The following is a 21456-nucleotide window of genomic DNA, read 5'->3' on the forward strand; positions in this document are numbered from 1 at the left end:
AGCGAATATGCCCTAACAGTTTGAACCTTTTGGAGCCAGCCATGACTAATATCCCATTTGGTTGCTCCACGTCTGTCAGAGCACAGATAAATAACAATGGACAGGAAAGTGGGCTTGAGTGATTAGCAGTGGCTCAGGTTAATTCAAGGAGCTCTATCATCATTGTTATGTAGAGTCTAGTTAAGAAGAGTATACAAAGAAGTAAGCGTCCCTGAGCTCATGTGCCATAGGACACACATTTCCTTTCACTGCTGAAGTTGACTTATGCGGAAACTGCTTAGGGCTTGCTTTTGTTCTCGTACATAAAGGATGAGGCATGCATGCCAGTTCAGACTGGGCTGTCCCTTCTGGGAGGGTCGCAATCAAGTGAAGGAAGAATAAAATGTTAAAGACAAGTGGGCTATATTTAATGAGGTCCAGTATACAAGCCCTGAAATAGTTAAACGGAAAGGGTATACAGTTCCTCTATTTGTATAGGAGAGTGTAGAGCACACTCTCCTTGGAATTTAGACTAAGTGGGGGGTAATGTTTAGTAAGCCTGAAGGGTATAGGACTGTGTGGGGTGGGGGAACCCACATTGGTGGAACTAAAACCCTCACACACCCAGCAAGCTAGGTGTCATGCTTCATCATCTGGGTTTTGCTCCTCGTCGGGTCGGCGCTGCAATTCCCGACGGGCACCCAGGGATGGGGCTCTTTGGCGGAGATCTTTTGTTCCTTGCCGAGGGTGAGTGCAAGTGAGGGCCAGGTAGGTGTAGATGTTTGTGAGTGTGGTTAAAAAGGGGTTGGTTAGTCTGAATATATGATTTTATTCGGTCAGTAAACCACCCTGTTAAAAATGAAATGAGAGGCGGTAGTCTTGACTAAATGGGTCAGGGACTACTCTACTCTGCTCAGGTGGTCAACATGTTTCATGCCTACAAGGTCAGGGGGATCCAGCGGCAATTCATCAGGACCAGTGATTACAACTATCTACAAGATTGTGAGGGTGTGTTACTAATTATTTACAGTGATGTATAAAACTACCCTAAGTAAGTGTCGGAAAAACTAGACTCTTACTTGCTGGATTGGCCTATAGAAAAGGGAAAAAGGAAACAAAACAGGCACCAGCGTACATTAAGACGCACACTTAGTCAAAACTATACATTACAAAGACAGGAGCCTGAGACTCCTCATATGCATCTTCACTGGGAAAACAATTTACGCTACATACTGGTGATCATGCACAGGTGGATGCATGGTGCAGGTACGTGTCAGGTGATCAAATCTAAAATTATAAAACACTCAGAATCTTACGTTAAATGCGGTTATGCTCACCCAACGTATTAGAAAGTGCCACTCCAGTCGGTACTTGGCGAGCCTCTTGGGGATGCGTGATAGCCTACTGTAAATAATGGTACAGAGTAAAGAGGCGAGAGGCTCATGCTTGAAGGAGATGCATACTCCCTATTCGCTATGTCCAATCAGGGCAAAAGGTGGCAAAATACCCCTCGGGTCCCGTGACAAGCGAGAGGCTCATGCTTGAAGGAGATGCATACTCCCTAATCGCTATGTCTATGTCCAATCAGGACAAAAGGTGGCAAAATACCCCTTGGGGCCCGTGACAGGAGAACCAACGACCGTAGAACGCCCCGTCCCCCCGTCCCAAGTGTCTCACGGGAGAGACAGGAAGGAGTCTAGGGACCGGGCCGCTGCCACAGCCGCGGTACGCCGATCACCGAGACCGAGTAAGTCTCAGCTCAAGAAGTGGAGTCTTAAGAACGGGATGCAACTCCTCACAGTTTTGTCGCCCAAGGGTGGTTTGTAGACCTACCCCGCTCCGCCGAAACCGGGAAGTGAGGTCTGCTTCCCGCTGCTCAGTTAAGAGTAAATCCTATGAGGCTAGGCGGGTACTGATTGGTCACTGGACACCGGCGAGAAAGTTTAGACAGGCAGTCTTGTTTCCAGGGTGATCATGGGTGCCATCTTGGAGAGGGGTATATCACTATGTGGTGGATAGTGTATTGGGCATGAGGGGGTCAAGGGGTCCTTTAAAGATCACAATGTGCTGACAAAATTAATCATCTAATGTGTCCCTATCAACAGCCTTGAATAGTCATGTTTTGTATGTATGGTCGTATGGATGAGACTCAGATACATATATGGGAATGCGTCTTATAACAAAGTGATGTAGGAGGTGTGGCGGGTTTAATTACCACTTATCATCTAGATGCCAATACCGTCAGATCTGAAAGTAATGATAAGTGTATTAGGGACTGACATAATGCTACCGACGGCAGTCTCATCATAGAGGTTGATTATAGGCGCCATCTTGAGATGGGAAAATGCGTGATGTGATAGTCCTGAAAAGTAGCAAGGGGCTGCAGGACGTCGTTCTCCGATATAAAACTCACGACTAGTGTACTAATGTCATGGGAGGAAAGCGCTTAGAAAAACATGTGAGGTGACTCCGACATGTCGGTGTATGCCAGAGAAGTATAGTAAGGGTTGCTGGATATGCCCAGTCACTATCACTATTTAGGAGATGGTGCCCCTCCCTTGCTTGGGTTTTACTTACTGATTGGGATTACAGTGAAGTGTAGGTATCATAAGAGTCTAGGGATATGCCCAATCACTATCAATATTATGGGATGATGTCCCTCCCTTGCTTGGGTTTAACTTGCTAATAGGGACTATAATGAAGTGTAGGTATCATCTAGGTTTCAGTGAGTTAAAGAAACCCATGGTATGTCATCATTTAGACCCCGTGTATCCGAAGCCAGTTTGTGGACCCATCTTTGTTCCAGTCTGAACAAAGTTTGTGGTGGCATGCCTGGATGTGATTCAAGAACAACCCATCTTAAGGAGTCTGCTGTGTGGTGGAGATTTTTGAAATGACAATACAATTTTGTGGTCTCCTTAGAGCATCTGATGTTACTTTTGTGCTCTGTGATGCGTGTCTTGATTGATCGTGTCGTCATCCCTATGTAATACAAAGCGCAAGGGCATTGTAATAGATAGATGCAATTCTTTGAATTACAATTTGTGTGACGTCCCAATTTCCAGGTCAAATTATCAGATAAAACCAATTCCTTTACGGTCATCGTCTGATAGCAAGATGTGCAATTGCCACACGGGAAATGTCCTGTGACTGGTGGAAGACCCCAAAGGGTCGCCTGGGTGTTCTGCGCTGTTTTTTTGGGTCTAGTATGGATCAGAATATCTTTAAGGTTTTGCGTTCTCTTAAAGGCAAACCTTGGTTGTGGTAGAGTTAGATCCCCAGCCGCCAGAATCCCCCAGTGTTTCTTAATGACTTTTTTATGTTGTTGGAAGATGGGGTAAAAGAAGTCACACATGTCAAGGTTTCGGTTTGTTCACGGGTCTTAGTCTCTAGTAAAACCTCTCTAGGGTTATTCCTTGCACGTTTCATGGCGTTATTAATAGTAGCGGGGGGGTACCCTCTCTCTTGTAAATTATTGGCCAGGGTATCTGCCTCTTTCTTGTAGTCCGACACAGAACTACAATTTCTCCTTAATCGGAGAAACTGGCCAAACGGAAGGTTATCCCTCAGTGCTTTGGGGTGGTGACTGCTATACAACAACAGGCTGTTTCTGTCCGTTGGTTTTTTGTAGAGACTAGTGGTTAAGACTCCTGACTCCAGTCTGATGTCTAGGTCCAGGAAGGCAATGTGTGAGGGGGAGATGTGGTTGGTAAATCTCAGGTAAGGATTCTGGATATTAATCCATTGGCAGAACTCTTCACATCTGTTCATAGAACCCTTCCAAAGGATAAGGATGTCGTCAATGAATCGCCTCCACAAAATCAGACTCTCATTAAAGGGGTTAGTTGGGCTCTGAATGATTTCCTCCTCGAAGGCTGCCATATAAAGGCAGGCTAAGCTAGGGGCAAATGTACTGCCCATAGAAGTCCCTTGGCATTGATGGAACAGTTCATTCCTGAATTCGAAAAAGTTCTCAGTTAATGCCAAGGATGCTAGGTCCATAATGAAAGACACCGGAGTGGGTGATGTCCATTCTTCCTTACGTAGGACCTCTTCGATCACAGTTAGGGTGGCTTGTTGTGGGATATTTGTGTAGAGGGCCTCCACGTCTAAAGTGACGAGGAGGCTGATATCCCCATTAGGTGCCAACCCTTCAATTGTTCTTAAGATGTCACTAGTATCTTTGATATAAGATGGTATCCTTTGGACCAGGGGTTGCAGGTAATGATCCACATAGAGGCTCCAGGACCGAGCCAATTCCGGATTGATCGTGTCGTCATCCCTATGTAATACAAAGCGCAAGGGCATTGTAATAGATAGATGCAATTCTTTGAATTACAATTTGTGTGACGTCCCAATTTCCAGGTCAAATTATCAGATAAAACCAATTCCTTTACGGTCATCGTCTGATAGCAAGATGTGCAATTGCCACACGGGAAATGTCCTGTGACTGGTGGAAGACCCCAAAGGGTCGCCTGGGTGTTCTGCGCTGTTTTTTTGGGTCTAGTATGGATCAGACTCTCATTAAAGTCTCTTGGAAAGTACTCGTGACCTCCTAGTTCTTATAATTAACACTGCAAAAAGACTCGCTGATGCTTTGTTACTACGGATACAAACTGCTGAGTCCAATATGAAATCTGCAGTGCCTAACAGCACATACAAAACCAAGTTAGCTGAAATCAACTCAGAAATAACGGAGAATAGGGAGTATCTTCTTAAACAGAAGATTGCTAAACTGCAGAAGGACATCTCTAGGTTTGATAGGGAAAAAATCTTCCCCTACCTGAAACCAGACTTCACACCTAACAGGAACAATTATTCGAGCGATGAAGAATCTAGCAACAATAGCAGGAGGGGCTCCAACAACAGCAACTCAAGCTCTGGTAGCTGGGATTTTTCAAACCAGAGAAGAAAGAACAACCGTTCCTTCTATAATCGAGGGGAACCGATATTCCCTGGTCCACCACCACAAACTCAATTTTGGCAATACCCCATGTTTCCCCCGTGTCCTCCCCAATTCTACCCAGGAACCAATCCCCAACCTTTTTTAGGCAGAGGCTGGGGCAGAGGAAGAGGGCGAAGGCGAGGAACACAACATGTTCAGTGGCAAGATCAAGTTCAGCCACCAATGGAAACCCGGAGCCAACGCAGGGGCAGAAGGACCTAGTGATCAACCTCCCTGAAAGACCACTCGACAACATTGAATTACGAGTGATTCGCAAAGGATTAGGCTTTGTACCAACTCCTAAGGTTGATAAATTCAGGGAAGCATGCAAATTGCATAGTTTCTTCAGAAAGATTCGCCTCAAAGCCTTTTTTTTCACAACAAATCTAATGACGATACAGAATATACAGACACTGGGCTACACAATCCCTCAACCTTTACTCCCAACGCTGGCATGGTCCCCCCAGAAGTCCTAACCTTTGAAAAAGCAATACTAAAGGATTTAGCCATGACACGAGATAGGTCCAACACCTTCTATAATCTCTCAAAGGAGGAAATGAATGCAGCCAGGGCCCTGGCAGATGACCCCTCAATCACCATCAAACAAGCAGATAAGGGTGGGGCTACAGTCATCCAGTCCACCCTTGACTATGAGAGAGAGTGTCGGAGACAACTAGGTGATCGGAAATACTATACCCCGATCACTTTAGACCCCACTCCTAGGCTAAAGGACACCATCAACAGCCTCACGCTGGAGGCTGAGACAAATGGATGGATCTCAAAGAAAGAGGCTGACTTCCTCAACACACTGAATCCCGTAACACCATATTTCTACACCTTGCCAAAAGTCCACAAGGGAACCTTTCCCACCCCAGGTAGGCCCATTGTGTCCGGAATTGGCTCGGTCCTGGAGCCTCTATCCAGATTTGTGGATCATTACCTGCAACCCCTGGTCCAAAGGATACCATCTTATATCAAAGATACTAGTGACATCTTAAGAACAATTGAAGGGTTGGCACCTAATGGGGATATCAGCCTCCTCGTCACTTTAGACGTGGAGGCACTCTACACAAATATCCCACAACAAGCCACCCTAACTGTGATCGAAGAGGTCCTACGTAAGGAAGAATGGACATCACCCACTCCGGTGTCTTTCATTATGGACCTAGCATCCTTGGCATTAACTGAGAACTTTTTCGAATTCAGGAATGAACTGTTCCATCAATGCCAAGGGACTTCTATGGGCAGTACATTTGCCCCTAGCTTAGCCTGCCTTTATATGGCAGCCTTCGAGGAGGAAATCATTCAGAGCCCAACTAACCCCTTTAATGAGAGTCTGATTTTGTGGAGGCGATTCATTGACGACATCCTTATCCTTTGGAAGGGTTCTATGAACAGATGTGAAGAGTTCTGCCAATGGATTAATATCCAGAATCCTTACCTGAGATTTACCAACCACATCTCCCCCTCACACATTGCCTTCCTGGACCTAGACATCAGACTGGAGTCAGGAGTCTTAACCACTAGTCTCTACAAAAAACCAACGGACAGAAACAGCCTGTTGTTGTATAGCAGTCACCACCCCAAAGCACTGAGGGATAACCTTCCGTTTGGCCAGTTTCTCCGATTAAGGAGAAATTGTAGTTCTGTGTCGGACTACAAGAAAGAGGCAGATACCCTGGCCAATAATTTACAAGAGAGAGGGTACCCCCCCGCTACTATTAATAACGCCATGAAACGTGCAAGGAATAACCCTAGAGAGGTTTTACTAGAGACTAAGACCCGTGAACAAACCGAAACCTTGACATGTGTGACTTCTTTTACCCCATCTTCCAACAACATAAAAAAAGTCATTAAGAAACACTGGGGGATTCTGGCGGCTGGGGATCTAACTCTACCACAACCAAGGTTTGCCTTTAAGAGAACGCAAAACCTTAAAGATATTCTGATCCATACTAGACCCACCAGTCACAGGACATTTCCCGTGTGGCAATTGCACATCTTGCTATCAGACGATGACCGTAAAGGAATTGGTTTTATCTGATAATTTGACCTGGAAATTGGGACGTCACACAAATTGTAATTCAAAGAATTGCATCTATCTATTACAATGCCCTTGCGCTTTGTATTACATAGGGATGACGACACGATCAATCAAGACACGCATCACAGAGCACAAAAGTAACATCAGATGCTCTAAGGAGACCACAAAATTGTATTGTCATTTCAAAAATCTCCACCACACAGCAGACTCCTTAAGATGGGTTGTTCTTGAATCACATCCAGGCATGCCACCACAAACTTTGTTCAGACTGGAACAAAGATGGGTCCACAAACTGGCTTCGGATACACGGGGTCTAAATGATGACATACCATGGGTTTCTTTAACTCACTGAAACCTAGATGATACCTACACTTCATTATAGTCCCTATTAGCAAGTTAAACCCAAGCAAGGGAGGGACATCATCCCATAATATTGATAGTGATTGGGCATATCCCTAGACTCTTATGATACCTACACTTCACTGTAATCCCAATCAGTAAGTAAAACCCAAGCAAGGGAGGGGCACCATCTCCTAAATAGTGATAGTGACTGGGCATATCCAGCAACCCTTACTATACTTCTCTGGCATACACCGACATGTCGGAGTCACCTCACATGTTTTTCTAAGCGCTTTCCTCCCATGACATTAGTACACTAGTCGTGAGTTTTATATCGGAGAACGACGTCCTGCAGCCCCTTGCTACTTTTCAGGACTATCACATCACGCATTTTCCCATCTCAAGATGGCGCCTATAATCAACCTCTATGATGAGACTGCCGTCGGTAGCATTATGTCAGTCCCTAATACACTTATCATTACTTTCAGATCTGACGGTATTGGCATCTAGATGATAAGTGGTAATTAAACCCGCCACACCTCCTACATCACTTTGTTATAAGACGCATTCCCATATATGTATCTGAGTCTCATCCATACGACCATACATACGAAACATGACTATTCAAGGCTGTTGATAGGGACACATTAGATGATTAATTTTGTCAGCACATTGTGATCTTTAAAGGACCCCTTGACCCCCTCATGCCCAATACACTATCCACCACATAGTGATATACCCCTCTCCAAGATGGCACCCATGATCACCCTGGAAACAAGACTGCCTGTCTAAACTTTCTCGCCGGTGTCCAGTGACCAATCAGTACCCGCCTAGCCTCATAGGATTTACTCTTAACTGAGCAGCGGGAAGCAGACCTCACTTCCCGGTTTCGGCGGAGCGGGGTAGGTCTACAAACCACCCTTGGGCGACAAAACTGTGAGGAGTTGCATCCCGTTCTTAAGACTCCACTTCTTGAGCTGAGACTTACTCGGTCTCGGTGATCGGCGTACCGCGGCTGTGGCAGCGGCCCGGTCCCTAGACTCCTTCCTGTCTCTCCCGTGAGACACTTGGGACGGGGGGACGGGGCGTTCTACGGTCGTTGGTTCTCCTGTCACGGGCCCCAAGGGGTATTTTGCCACCTTTTGTCCTGATTGGACATAGCGATTAGGGAGTATGCATCTCCTTCAAGCATGAGCCTCTCGCTTGTCACGGGACCCGAGGGGTATTTTGCCACCTTTTGCCCTGATTGGACATAGCGAATAGGGAGTATGCATCTCCTTCAAGCATGAGCCTCTCGCCTCTTTACTCTGTACCATTATTTACAGTAGGCTATCACGCATCCCCAAGAGGCTCGCCAAGTACCGACTGGAGTGGCACTTTCTAATACGTTGGGTGAGCATAACCGCATTTAACGTATGATTCTGAGTGTTTTATAATTTTAGATTTGATCACCTGACACGTACCTGCACCATGCATCCACCTGTGCATGATCACCAGTATGTAGCGTAAATTGTTTTCCCAGTGAAGATGCATATGAGGAGTCTCAGGCTCCTGTCTTTGTAATGTATAGTTTTGACTAAGTGTGCGTCTTAATGTACGCTGGTGCCTGTTTTGTTTCCTTTTTCCCTTTTCTATAGGCCAATCCAGCAAGTAAGAGTCTAGTTTTTCCGACACTTACTTAGGGTAGTTTTATACATCACTGTAAATAATTAGTAACACACCCTCACAATCTTGTAGATAGTTGTAATCACTGGTCCTGATGAATTGCCGCTGGATCCCCCTGACCTTGTAGGCATGAAACATGTTGACCACCTGAGCAGAGTAGAGTAGTCCCTGACCCATTTAGTCAAGACTACCGCCTCTCATTTCATTTTTAACAGGGTGGTTTACTGACCGAATAAAATCATATATTCAGACTAACCAACCCCTTTTTAACCACACTCACAAACATCTACACCTACCTGGCCCTCACTTGCACTCACCCTCGGCAAGGAACAAAAGATCTCCGCCAAAGAGCCCCATCCCTGGGTGCCCGTCGGGAATTGCAGCGCCGACCCGACGAGGAGCAAAACCCAGATGATGAAGCATGACACCTAGCTTGCTGGGTGTGTGAGGGTTTTAGTTCCACCAATGTGGGTTCCCCCACCCCACACAGTCCTATACCCTTCAGGCTTACTAAACATTACCCCCCACTTAGTCTAAATTCCAAGGAGAGTGTGCTCTACACTCTCCTATACAAATAGAGGAACTGTATACCCTTCTGGGAGGGTACCACACTGATTTGCACAAGGTTGACTTCTGTTTGTAATGACATGACACCACTAAAAACAAGGGAATACAACCAAAGTTAATATCCATAGCTGAGATTCCGTCTAGTAGACAACAAATGCTTGATGTACTATAAACGAGCAGGTCAGAGCAGCGCCATGGTACTTGGCATCCTGGTTTTCAGGACCAGCCCACAGAGGCTGACGGGCTGGGGGAGGCTAAACCCCTCTCAGCCCAATGGGTGTTGCTGGCCTGCCATCTACCACCATTTGGGCTAGGTAACCAATATCAGCGTGCTATGTAAATGATGGGTTACTAAAACTAGGTACTTTTTTTTTACAATTTCATAGTGATTAGTTCTACAATTTTTATTACAGATTTTGTTTTCGGTTAATGTTGTTCTCTTGGTATGTTTTGCCTTATTGGAGAATGTATATTTTATACCACACGTGCTGCACCGTACGAGAAAGGCTCAATAAAAGGCAGAACATAAATGCTGAATGTTAGCATAAAAGTTTGTGCTGAAGGGGCATTGCCTTTCATTTAGTTAACAAAAACCTTTATTGATTTTTCTCGCACAGGAACAAAATGCAAGAAACAACAAAACACAGGAATGGCAGATGCGGCTATGCAGGAAGGCATATAAAAGTACACATAAATATTAAACACAAGAAAAATCAAATAAATAATGCAACTTGGGGTTAGCACAGCGCATAAAAGACAATATCACATACGGCTAGGGAATTGTTCAAGATATAGTTGCATTAGAGCCACTGAGATGATAAAAGTACTTTTTCTGCTTAAGCTCCTTGTTCCTGTAGTGGCATTCCCAGCTCCACCAGTGTACCCCACAAACACAGCCAGGCTGTGGTGTTTATTATGCTGGCATACATGCCAAGAATAATCTTTTTAGGTAAAGATTTAGACAATGGCAGTCTCATTTCCAGTGCCATGTACACCTGTAGGGACAAGACTTATTTGCATATGGCTGGGTCCAAACTGAGGTAGTGTGTTGAGCAAAAAATGATGGATTAAACCCAGATCTTTGTTACTGAGGGTGAATGTTTGATTTGTTTAGCATTCCATCCATCATTTGTTCTTTTTGCTTTTGTTGCCCTAAGTGGGAAGGGTATGCCCAGACGTGGGTCCCATGTTCACTGCACCACTGGTTTCAAGCTAGCCTGGCTGATGAGGACACATACCCAAAACCAGTCCAAGAATGCTTGTTTCCGATCCAGGGAGGACCTGGCTTGGCAGTTCGGGCTGGATTGTTCCCATGCTGAGCAAGGTCAAGACTGACTTGCATATGGAGGATTCCAAACTGGGGTTGTGTGGTGAGCAAACACAACAATGGATTAAACATAGATCTTTGGGACTGGGGGTGAATGTTTGATTTGTTTAGCATTCCATCCATCATTTTTTCTTTTTGCTTTTGTTGCCCTAAGTGGGAAGGGTATGCCCAGACGTGGGTCCCATGTTCACTGCACCACTGGTTTCAAGCTAGCCTGGCTGATGAGGACACATACCCAAAACCAGTCCAAGAATGCTTGTTTCCAATCCAGGGAGGACCTGGCTTGGCAGTTCGGGCTGGATTGTTCCCATGCTGAGCAAGGTCAAGACTGACTTGCATATGGAGGATTCCACACTGGGGTTGTGTGGTGAGCAAACACAACAATGGATTAAACATAGATCTTTGGGACTGGGGGTGAATGTTTGCATTGTTCAGCATTCCGTCCATCATTTGTTCTTTTTGCTTTTGTTGCCCTAAGTGGGAAGAGTATGCCCAGATGTGGGTCCCTTGCTCACTGCACCACTAGATTCAAGTTAGCCTGGCTGATGAGGGCTGGTACCCTAAAATTGGTCCCAGGATGCCCGTTTCCAGTCCAGGGAGAACCAGGCTTGGCTGTTCGGGCTGGACTGTTCCAATGAGGAGCAGGGTCAAGACTGATTTGCATATGGCTGGGTCCAAACTGGGTTGGTGTGGTGAGCAAAAACGTATGGATTAAACCCAAATCTTTGTGAATGAGGTAAATGTTTGATTTGTTTCTTATTCCTTCCATCATTTGTTCTTTTTGCTTTTATTGCCCTAAGTGGGAAGGATATGCCCAGACGTGGGTCCTGTGCTCACTGCCCCACTGGATTCAAGTTAGCCTTGCTGATGAGGGGTGATATGCCGATACCAGTACCATGCCACTTGTTTTAGTTCCAGGGAGGGCCTCGCTTGCCAGTTCAGGCAGGACTGTTCCCTTAAGGAGCAGGGTCAAGACTGATTTGTATATGGCTGGGTCCAAACGGGGGTGCCCTGTGAGCAAAAGATGATGGATTAAACCCAGATCTGTGTGACTGGGGGCAAATGTTTGCACTGTTCAGCATTCCGTCCATCATTTGTCGTTTTGCTTTTGTTTCCCTAAGTAGGAAGGGTATGCCCAGATGCTCACTGGGTCCATTGCTCACTGCACCACTGGATTCAAGCTAACTTGGATGATGAGGGCTGATACCTCAAAACCGGCCCCAGGAGCAAAAAAACGATGGATTAAGCCCAGTTCTTTGAGACTGGGGGTGAATGTTTGCATTGTTCAGCATTCGGTCCATCATTAGTTCTTTTTGCTTCATACACCTTATGCAAGCAAACAAACAGACGAAAGATTGCTATTTTGCTGAGAACCTAAAATCAGGCACAAGACCGTTTGCAACTGTTTTTAAACTTTGCACAGCAATCAACATAATTGTTTGAGACAAGAAAATGCAGAAATGTGGCACATCTACAAGGACTCTATGGTGCTCATTTTGAGTGGCCCTAATTAGACCCCATTAATTTCTCTTACTGGAATTATCTATAAAGGGGATACAAGTAGCTCTGAGGGGATGGAACTGAGCTAATAGGGAATGGAGGCACAATTCTGAGTGTTCTCTAAGACATTAGGAATTGTTAAGTGAATTGATAGTTCGGGATCCAACTAGTCTGGTTGTTACTCATTTTTTCCTAGAATTTCACCCAGAGATTCTGGGTGGTTTCCATAGAGAAACTCGCAAGGTAAAAGTATATAGAGCTTCAAAGTTACCACCAATCTCATAATTCTAATGGGACTGATAGTCAGTGTTATCATCCAAATTGAAATTAAAAGGCCACTCACAACGAGTTCCTGAAAGGAAGATAACAGTCTGCACATTACAAGCCAGATAGCCCTCAGCACCAAGAGAATAAGGATTTAGCAAAGATAGATTTCTGCAACCATAATTAAAAAATGAATACAGTATCATACTTGTCTATTCCGAGTGAGCAGCTTCCGTCAGTTTTCTAAAATAAAGCTGACATACTGTCAGGTGTGTTTGGTTTCAGTGACTGGTTTGTGCAAGTATTTGCAGGTGGTAGGGACTTGCAATGCTTCTTGGAACCAGGACATATTTTTCATCATCTGACTTTGTCAAAGAGTAAGAGAGATAAAGAGGCAGGGAAATGCAAAAGAAGGCAGAAGATAATACATTGACAAAGAGAAAAATTAGGGATGAAAAAGAACCTGCTAAAGTGAAATATAGAAACAGGAATTGGAAGGTGGTGTACAAAAGAGAGATGAAATGGAATCAAGATTAGATACCCTTGGTATTTGATAAATTTGGCATCCTGCAGAGGGCTCCTAAGAAAAACTTTGCCTCTGCATTTTAACTTAGTTTTAAAATAAGCAAAAATAGAATTTTATGATAGTCTGGGAGGCATAAACCAATTCACCTCTGGTGTAGATGCCCAAATAACATGTGCTTCATTTCCTATCCACCATCACCTTCTGATATTTTCTAAAATCTTTTGTCCACTATAATTTGCCCTCAGTATTCAGACTTTGATATTTAGTATGCACACCAACTGTAGTTGCACACAAGGAAAACATGCAGTAATTTAGTTGGCCGACATTTTATGAACAGGCATTGCATAAGCCATGATATTGCAGCACCACTTGGTAGTTACAATTAGGACTATGCTTCCATAGGAAAAACAATGGGGCATATCAGCAATAACCGGCGATAATTATCGCTAAGCGCACTTAGCGCTAGGGTAATTATCACCGGCTAGCATGGATTTTTATCGCTGAGATAGCGTGCTATTAGCAACGCTTATCTCAAAAGCAATAAAAATCCTAGCGCTAACTGCCAAACGTGAGATTATCGCTGGAAACCCAGAGATAATCCCACGAAGTTTGGCGATAGCTTGCTGATAGAGCCTAACATACTTAGCCATGATATCCACCTTCCATAGAATATCATGGCTAAGTCAATTTCAAAGCAGGCGTAAGGAAAGTAGTGATAACAGAGGTTATCGCTACTTTTCTTGTCGCTATGCTGCTTTGCGTGAGGCTTGATAATAGGAGAAATGTCGCTTAGCGACATTTCTCCCGTTATCCTGGGGAGGAACGTCCACTTTGCATCTCATTAAAGATGCAAAGATGGGCGTTAGGAAATCAGGCGCTAAGACATGGTTTCACGCGATAGCGTGACCTTGCTGATATAGCGATAAAATTGTCGCCGCTTTTCGGCCGAAAACGGCCGCAAAAGCGGCGATAATTTTATATCTCCGCCTTGTAGATATGCCCCATTGTTTGTTTTGCTTATTACTTTTGTTCCATTTGAAGAATCTTCACAAAATCTTCCAAAAAAATTTCACTCCCTTCAGCTCCTTTCTTGAAAGATTCAGGGTGATCTATCAAGCAGGGGCTGTGAAAAAAGAGGATCCCAAAACGTGTTCTCCTCATGCAATTTTCCTCATGCAATTTTCCATAGAAGAATTAGGCACAAGTACAGCCAAAACGACTGAACAGAATTACACCAAATTTAGCAACAAGCTAAATCGTGGTCCAGAAAGCCAGATTTTTTGATTTGGTGTAAATTTGTTCTGCAATTCTTGAGAAAAGAAAGTTCAAAATGTATGTCTATAGGACTCCACGGAGTATCGTCGGATCTAACAGATCAAAAAGATTTGATCTGTTCGGCTGCCACCACATTAACAAAGAAGAGGTGAATGCCATTTTAGGACTTGGGGTCTCAGTACCCTGTCCTGAAAAAAAGTTAAAATAAACATATATATACATGTAGGGGGCCTGGTGAGGGGGTCCCAAATGTAACTTTTCTTTAATGGTACTGTGGATCCTCAGAAGATCTAACCTTTTTTGTTTTATTGCTCAGTGAGTGGGCCAGGGCTAATGGGGTTATTGTAATATACATTAAGGGAGTGCCCCATAATGCCCTGCAAGGGTTCTTAAAACATATTTTGGGGATACTGGTGGTGCCCCTGCAAGAAGCAGGGACAAAACCAAAAATATGTTTAACATTGTGAACTTCTGCAGCAAGTGCAACAGCTCCCCACCAATATTAAAACACAGTAAGTCTCCTGGGTCATTGAATTCAGGATGCCAGCAGTGTTTACCAGATTTTCTTAAAACACTTTGTGCTGGAGCAATTGTATGTCGGAATTATGCATGCTATTTAGAATGCATGCCTTCATAACGCAGTCATTAGTATGACCACGTCGTAACAACAACTTGCCCTAGGGGGTGCTGGACTTTGGATTAATATAATTTACTAATCCAACTCCAGTCTATGCATCAGTAGGGAAGGTGTTGGATTTTAAATCCAACTCCTCTGCACCAATGAGTCCCCGTAAACCAAGTTGTTGTAATGGCTTGCATGCTAAACAAATGCATTTTAATGACACATCGGCGTTGTGATAAAGGCTGTTTCCCGCTGGCGCTCTATGTTCTGGAACTGGAATGGAGGGATTTCTTTGGTTGGCTTTTTAACTGCAGTTTGTGGCCTGAAAAATGTTTTAAAAAGATGTAAAGACATGTTAACATTTAAAAAAAAGGCTTTATTAATAATATTTTTTGTAGATTTGATTATGGTTATTGTTCAGTTTTTGAGAAAGGCAAGAGGTCTCTGCTTTATATATGTTGATGTGCAGACCTCTTGAAAAAGCCTATAGGCCCTCTTTTTTTCTTTATTTGGTGTTCTGACATTTTGCCAATGTCAGTAGGTCTACCTTGCTCAAAATTACACCCTTTACATCGTTATATCACATATTCAGACATGCGATCTCTTGGCAGTTGGGTGCAGAGCCTGGTCAGAGGCCAAACCCATGCCGCCAACGGATGTACACAGCAGGTGGTAGGCTGGCCAACCCACACTATGTGTGCCGAAGGCTGTGTGCAGTGGGGATAGATCGCACCCATGGGTTTGGCACCTGCGCGTGATAATTATAACTTGTACCTTCACCATGCTCTGATAATTACCTCCCATATTAAGTACTCATGACATGCTCTATTATCTCATTGATAACATCACTGCAACATCTGAAATGGCATAATTGGGGAAAATAGTGTGCGTGGTGGGGACACGAGTTATAGTTACTTTGGGACATTAGCTCTAGTTACTTGAGAACTATAACTGCTGAATTTCTGTGGTTTTGTTCGTATACATGGTATGTTTTAACCAACATCTTCACCTAAGTAAAATGGCACTTTTTCACTAAAAAAACCATAGGTTTCAGGGACGTTATAGTTAGTTGAACATTTGACTCATATAAAACCAGAGAAATTCACCTGTTATAGTTTGTTTAGCTGACTATAACTCGCGCACCCGCAGATGATGTCATGTATTACATCACTCTTAACATGGTCAGTGACATCACTGATGACATCACTGATGACATCTCAAATGACATCACTGATGACATCACTCATGACATCATCCAGTGAATGTGTGTTACTATAAAATGTAAATATGTTTTATATATATATTATGTGAACAAGGCCGACGGTACGGCCGAAACGCGTCATGACCAACAGCAGTGAGAACTGAAAATAAATTCCATTTTGCCACTAAGAGGAGTTCGTGTCATTTCCTGATGGAGTGATTGTTGCAACATATATATATATATATATATATATATATATATATATATATATATATATATATATGCCAAGGTGTATTGAAGAATGAATACATTTACAAGTGCCTATAGGAATTATTTCGTATGTATGTGACTGACTGTATAAGTGAGTGATTGAACGTGTCTAACTAAATGCATGGGTTACTGACTAAACTGTGTAAAAGTCTGTATTAGTTTCTCCATTGGTATGTAAGCAACTGCATGGGTTGCTGAATACCGACATGAGTGTCTATATAGGTTATTGATTTGTTGTCTGAGTATCTGTATGGGTCCCTGAGTGTCTGTGTGGGTGGGTGGGTGTATGAGTCTGTGCATAGATGTCTGAGTAGGTGATTCAGTGGTTGTATGGATTAAAAGGTGCATTGGGAAAGGGCTGTATGGGTGAGTTAGTGTGTCTATGGGTGTGTTGGTGAGTGAATAAATGTCTCAGTGGTATATCTGTGACTAACTACATATGTTTTAAGCCACTATATGTGAGTGTTGGAGTATACAATTGAGTATACGTGAGACTAAGTTATTTCAAGAGTGGGTGTATAAATAAGTGTCTGCTTCTATCAGTGATTGTATAAGAGAGTAAATATGTGTTAGTATCTGTATAAATAAGTGATGCGGTATGTCTAAAAATAACGAAGTTGGTATGTATAACTGTATACATGATTAAATGGATATGTGATTCATTCTTTGTATTACTGACTAGGCGTGTGAGTAACTCTATGGATGAGTGGCAGCATATGACTGCATGTATAGATGTATGAGTGCATATTATAGTCCTCTATTCATGAGTAACTACATATATAAGTTACTGGATGTGTGTGTAGACCTAGGAAATAGTGAGTGCTTTGTAGTATATGGCATTCTTCTGTGTATGGTTTCAAAAATAGTAGTCAGCATTTTAGAATGGGTGTATCAAAGTTCATATTAGAGCATCAGTATTGGCATCAGATTGTCACGTGGATGATGTCATGAGTGATGTCATCAGTGATGTCATCAGTGATGTCACTGACCATGTCATGAGTGATGTAATATGTGACTTCATCAGCAGTGCATTGCGGGTGTGCGAGTTATGGTTAGCTCAACTAACTATAACAGGTGAATTTCTCTGGTTTTATATGAGTCAAATGTTCAACTAACTATAACGTCCCTGAAACCTATGTTTTTTTTTGTGAATTTCAAAGGTTTTTTAAATGCTAATTCCTAACTATAACGTCTGTAAAACCTATGGTTTTTTCAGTGAATTTCAAAGGTTTTTAAATATTAATTTCATATTTTAATATTTATAAAACCTATATTTTTTCTATTATATTTTTTAATATTTTGGAACTCTATTATACTTCTTCTTTTTAACTTTAAAAATCATTTAATGTTTTATATCTTCCCCAAAAAATATGTATTTTTTTTTGGGGAGAGAAAACTGCACACTCATACCGGTAGCATACCAAGCTCCACCAACACATGAATCCTACCTGCCATATTACTAATCTCGTAAATGATGCGCATTTCGTATCCGACAAGTTCGTGGCACCGCGTCCCGCGTAACATCATATATGCATGAAGTCACCCCAGGTACTACTTTGGTATCCAACGGATACGCAGTACCAATCCAGGCATTACGTCATGTACGTATGGGGTCGCGCCTGCTGTGCCTTGCGTATTCAATGAGTACATGATGCCAGGCCCTGTGTTATGTCACAGACGTATAGTATCGCGGTGGGTATGCCACCCTTTTTTTTTTTGTCTCAAAAGTATATCTAAATAACTTTAAACAGTATATGAGAGCATGCGAAAATCTAAATTATTTTACACATTTGTATATTTCTAACTGTAATAAACTTATATTATGATAAATATATTTTGTCAAAATCGCGTCGGGTGCGGCCTCCTTGCGCGCTCGGTGCGCGATTGCCATGTGACCTTCAAAAAAAGCATTTGATTGGTTCATATCATTTCCCATTGTAGCAGTTGTACGACCCCACCCATTTTACTCATTCTCTCTACAGCGTTTGATGAGAGACACTTCTTCTGCTTAGAAAGCTTTTTTGAAAGGTGTTTTCCTGTATACACATATCTTATACTACACACAACATGCAACGATCATCTTGATCAATATTCATGCTCTGTACATTAGCCTTCCACGTGTGATTGCCATGCATCTCAAATGTTCCATCAAAAAACAAATATGTGTTACACGATGCCCCAGGTGTCTGTGTCTGCACATTATTGTGCTCCCTTTCAGCCTCGGTATTGCTGGTCTGAAGGAGCATCATCAGCAACAGGCAGACTGCACATCCTAGATCACATGCCATCTCATTAACGATAGTTTCCCCCCTCCCAACACCTGCTACACTAATCTAAATTGCACACTCTGCGAGGTCAAAACTACAAAAGAAACACACATAAGTACTCTTCCTGGCCAGGCAGGAACGGAACAACGCCCAAGTCCCCGGAATAATTATTCACACCCCTACGCTGGCCTGGCGTACGCAAGCCCAGTCCACTTTGCATATGTATAAATAGGATAACCACGACGCCACATGTGCCTCTTCTTCCACACTACCTCAAATGATTTGCCGCATCCACCTCACATATCACAATGTGCAATAAAAAAAGAAATGTATCTATGAGGTGTACTCCATCCTGGCAATCAACACGGGCTCTAAATTGTTAGCCCTACTGCCCGTCATCTACGAAAGGAATCCATGAGGTGTACACTCTCCTGCAATCAACATTCCATATGAATTGTGAGCACTGTTGCCCGTAGTGTTTGCTCACACAACAATGACAGCAGGTAAGCAGAGCAGCCTGGGTGCACAAGGCCTCCAATTGAGCACGCTGCAGTGAGAGGGGTGGGGTGCTTCAGCTTAGCTGCGCAGGCCCGAACGAACGATATTGCCATGTGTTATGATGTGATCTTTGACCTCATTCAGTCACATCTCTGTCTCATTTTAAAGACGTGCCGGAATGTACTGTAGGCCTGAGCCAGCGGGCAGCACTGCCCTACAGACACCTCTTCAGCGCAGTGCTGCGGGAGGGATGCATCAGCCAGACTGCGCACTTGTGAATAAGCGATATTGCCATTTGTTATGATGTGATCTTTGACCTCATTCAGTCACATCTCTGTCTCATTTTAAAGACCTGCTATACCATAAGGTAGGCCTAAACCTACGGACAGTGCTGCCCTACAGACACCTGCTGAGGGCGGTTCTGCGGGAGGGGTGGGGTGCATCAGCCTGAGTGCGCACGTGCGAAAAAGCGATGTTGCCGTGCGTAATGATGTGATCTCTGACCTCATTTAGTCACATCAATCTAATTTTAAGGACCTGCTGGACCGTACTGTAGGCCTGAGCCAGCGGGCAGCGCTGCCCTACAGACACGTGGCGTTGGCTTCTAGGACACTGCAGTGAGCTCCTTACTAAGTGTACATGCACACAGGCTCCCGCCACTGCATTACACGCGCACATTATGCTTCTAGCATGCGCTCTGTTCCTTTGTATGTGAACGTTGGCATAACATATTATCATTTAACCTTGTGTATTCTCGTGCACTCTAACTCCTCTTTGAACCACGATTACCACTAACAGTTGGTAGATCGTACTTCAAAAACGAAGGATGCACGCAACTCCTATTTTCTATCAAGCTTGAAATAAACCTTCATTTACCTCCAGACGTTTCCACCATTAAATTATTTCTCCCTTTTCAGACATGCCATTGATTGCCACAAGAAGGGCGGAGCGGGAGCTGACCCCGCAATGATGCCCTGGCATTCTGACACGTTCCATCGTGGTATCAAGACACCGTCCCCGACTGGAGACCTGGTCTATCGGACAAACATACCCCGGACTAGGAGCTTGCACCAACATGTCGTGGGACACACCAGTGGTGGCAGGTGAGCAGTGAACCTCGGCGTGCAAGACTTACAATTGAGCACAGTGCGGGGGAAGGGGTTGGAGTGCACACCCTGGGTGCACAGGTGCATGCAAGCGATTTTCCCATAGCTAATAATGTAGGACTATATTATCAAACAACGGCGATAATATTATCACTACTTTAGTGACAGGAAACTGCCGCTAAAGTGGCGATAAGGGGTTTCTTGCTGCTAAAGCGGGGATCACGTTATCGCCCTTCCTTCATAATATGGCCCATAATCTCTGGCCTCATGTATTTAATTTTAAGGACTTGCTGAACCACACTCTTTCTCGTAGACCACAGCGTCCTAGACAAACGGGTGACGGAGGGTAAACACTTAGGGCTGGGTGCAATAGGCCAACGCTCTGTCTCCTCCTCCCTCTCTTCTTTTTACTCTCCCTCCCCTTCTCCCTTCCACCCACTCCCCCTGCTTTCCATTCTCACTATGGTCCTTTCATTCGGACTACCTTTCTTTACCTCTTCCACATAGCACACATACTTATATTTCGTTTTTGTCTTGCAGGTTTCCTACGCTGCTTCCACTGGAGTCCAACCCACGTGTTTTTTATTATACTGTTCTATTAAAATTACATTTCTATTTATTTCTGTTTTAATAAAGGTTACTTCCTTTTTCAAATAAATAACTGAGTGTATAGGTCTTCTTTTTCTGACGACACTTGTCTATAGTTTATTGGGAAAATCATCTGTGTGTAGGATATTTTAAGGACAACATTATTTAATATTAGAGTGCACCTAACAAACATAATCTAACCGACTATTACACAAATGAAGCCTGGGTAATTGTACAACTGCAAGAGTTCTATGAGTGTATCACTTGATAAACACCATAAGTGCTGCCCGTGCGATTACAGAACAAATAAGGCACTGCCTAGGACCGCCGAGGCTGCAGGGACTGCCGAGGCCCACACTGCATATTTAAATAAAGACCCGGAGTGTGTTGATTCCCGGACTTCAGTTGGCCTCGAACTCCCCATACAATTAGTAAACAATAACGGGAAGGTTCCGCTCCCCTAGGCTGCAAAA

The 21456-nt window shown here is 43.7% G+C and overlaps 1 protein-coding gene across 1 annotated transcript in view; it reads right to left on the minus strand.

Moving 5' to 3' along the window:
- Positions 1 to 15266: 15266 nt before the first annotated feature.
- The window catches only part of LOC146862000 (uncharacterized), a 153726-nt gene continuing 147536 nt past the window's right edge, over positions 15267 to 21456 (minus strand). Inside the window, exon 3 of the mRNA XM_085643052.1 lies at positions 15267 to 15375. Coding sequence (XP_085499178.1) covers positions 15267 to 15375 — 109 coding nt within the window. The remainder of the gene's footprint in view (positions 15376 to 21456) is intronic.

The sequence above is a fragment of the Triturus cristatus genome, chromosome 2_2 (assembly GCF_964204655.1).
Source record: "Triturus cristatus chromosome 2_2, aTriCri1.1, whole genome shotgun sequence".
Lineage (NCBI taxonomy): Eukaryota > Metazoa > Chordata > Amphibia > Caudata > Salamandridae > Triturus > Triturus cristatus.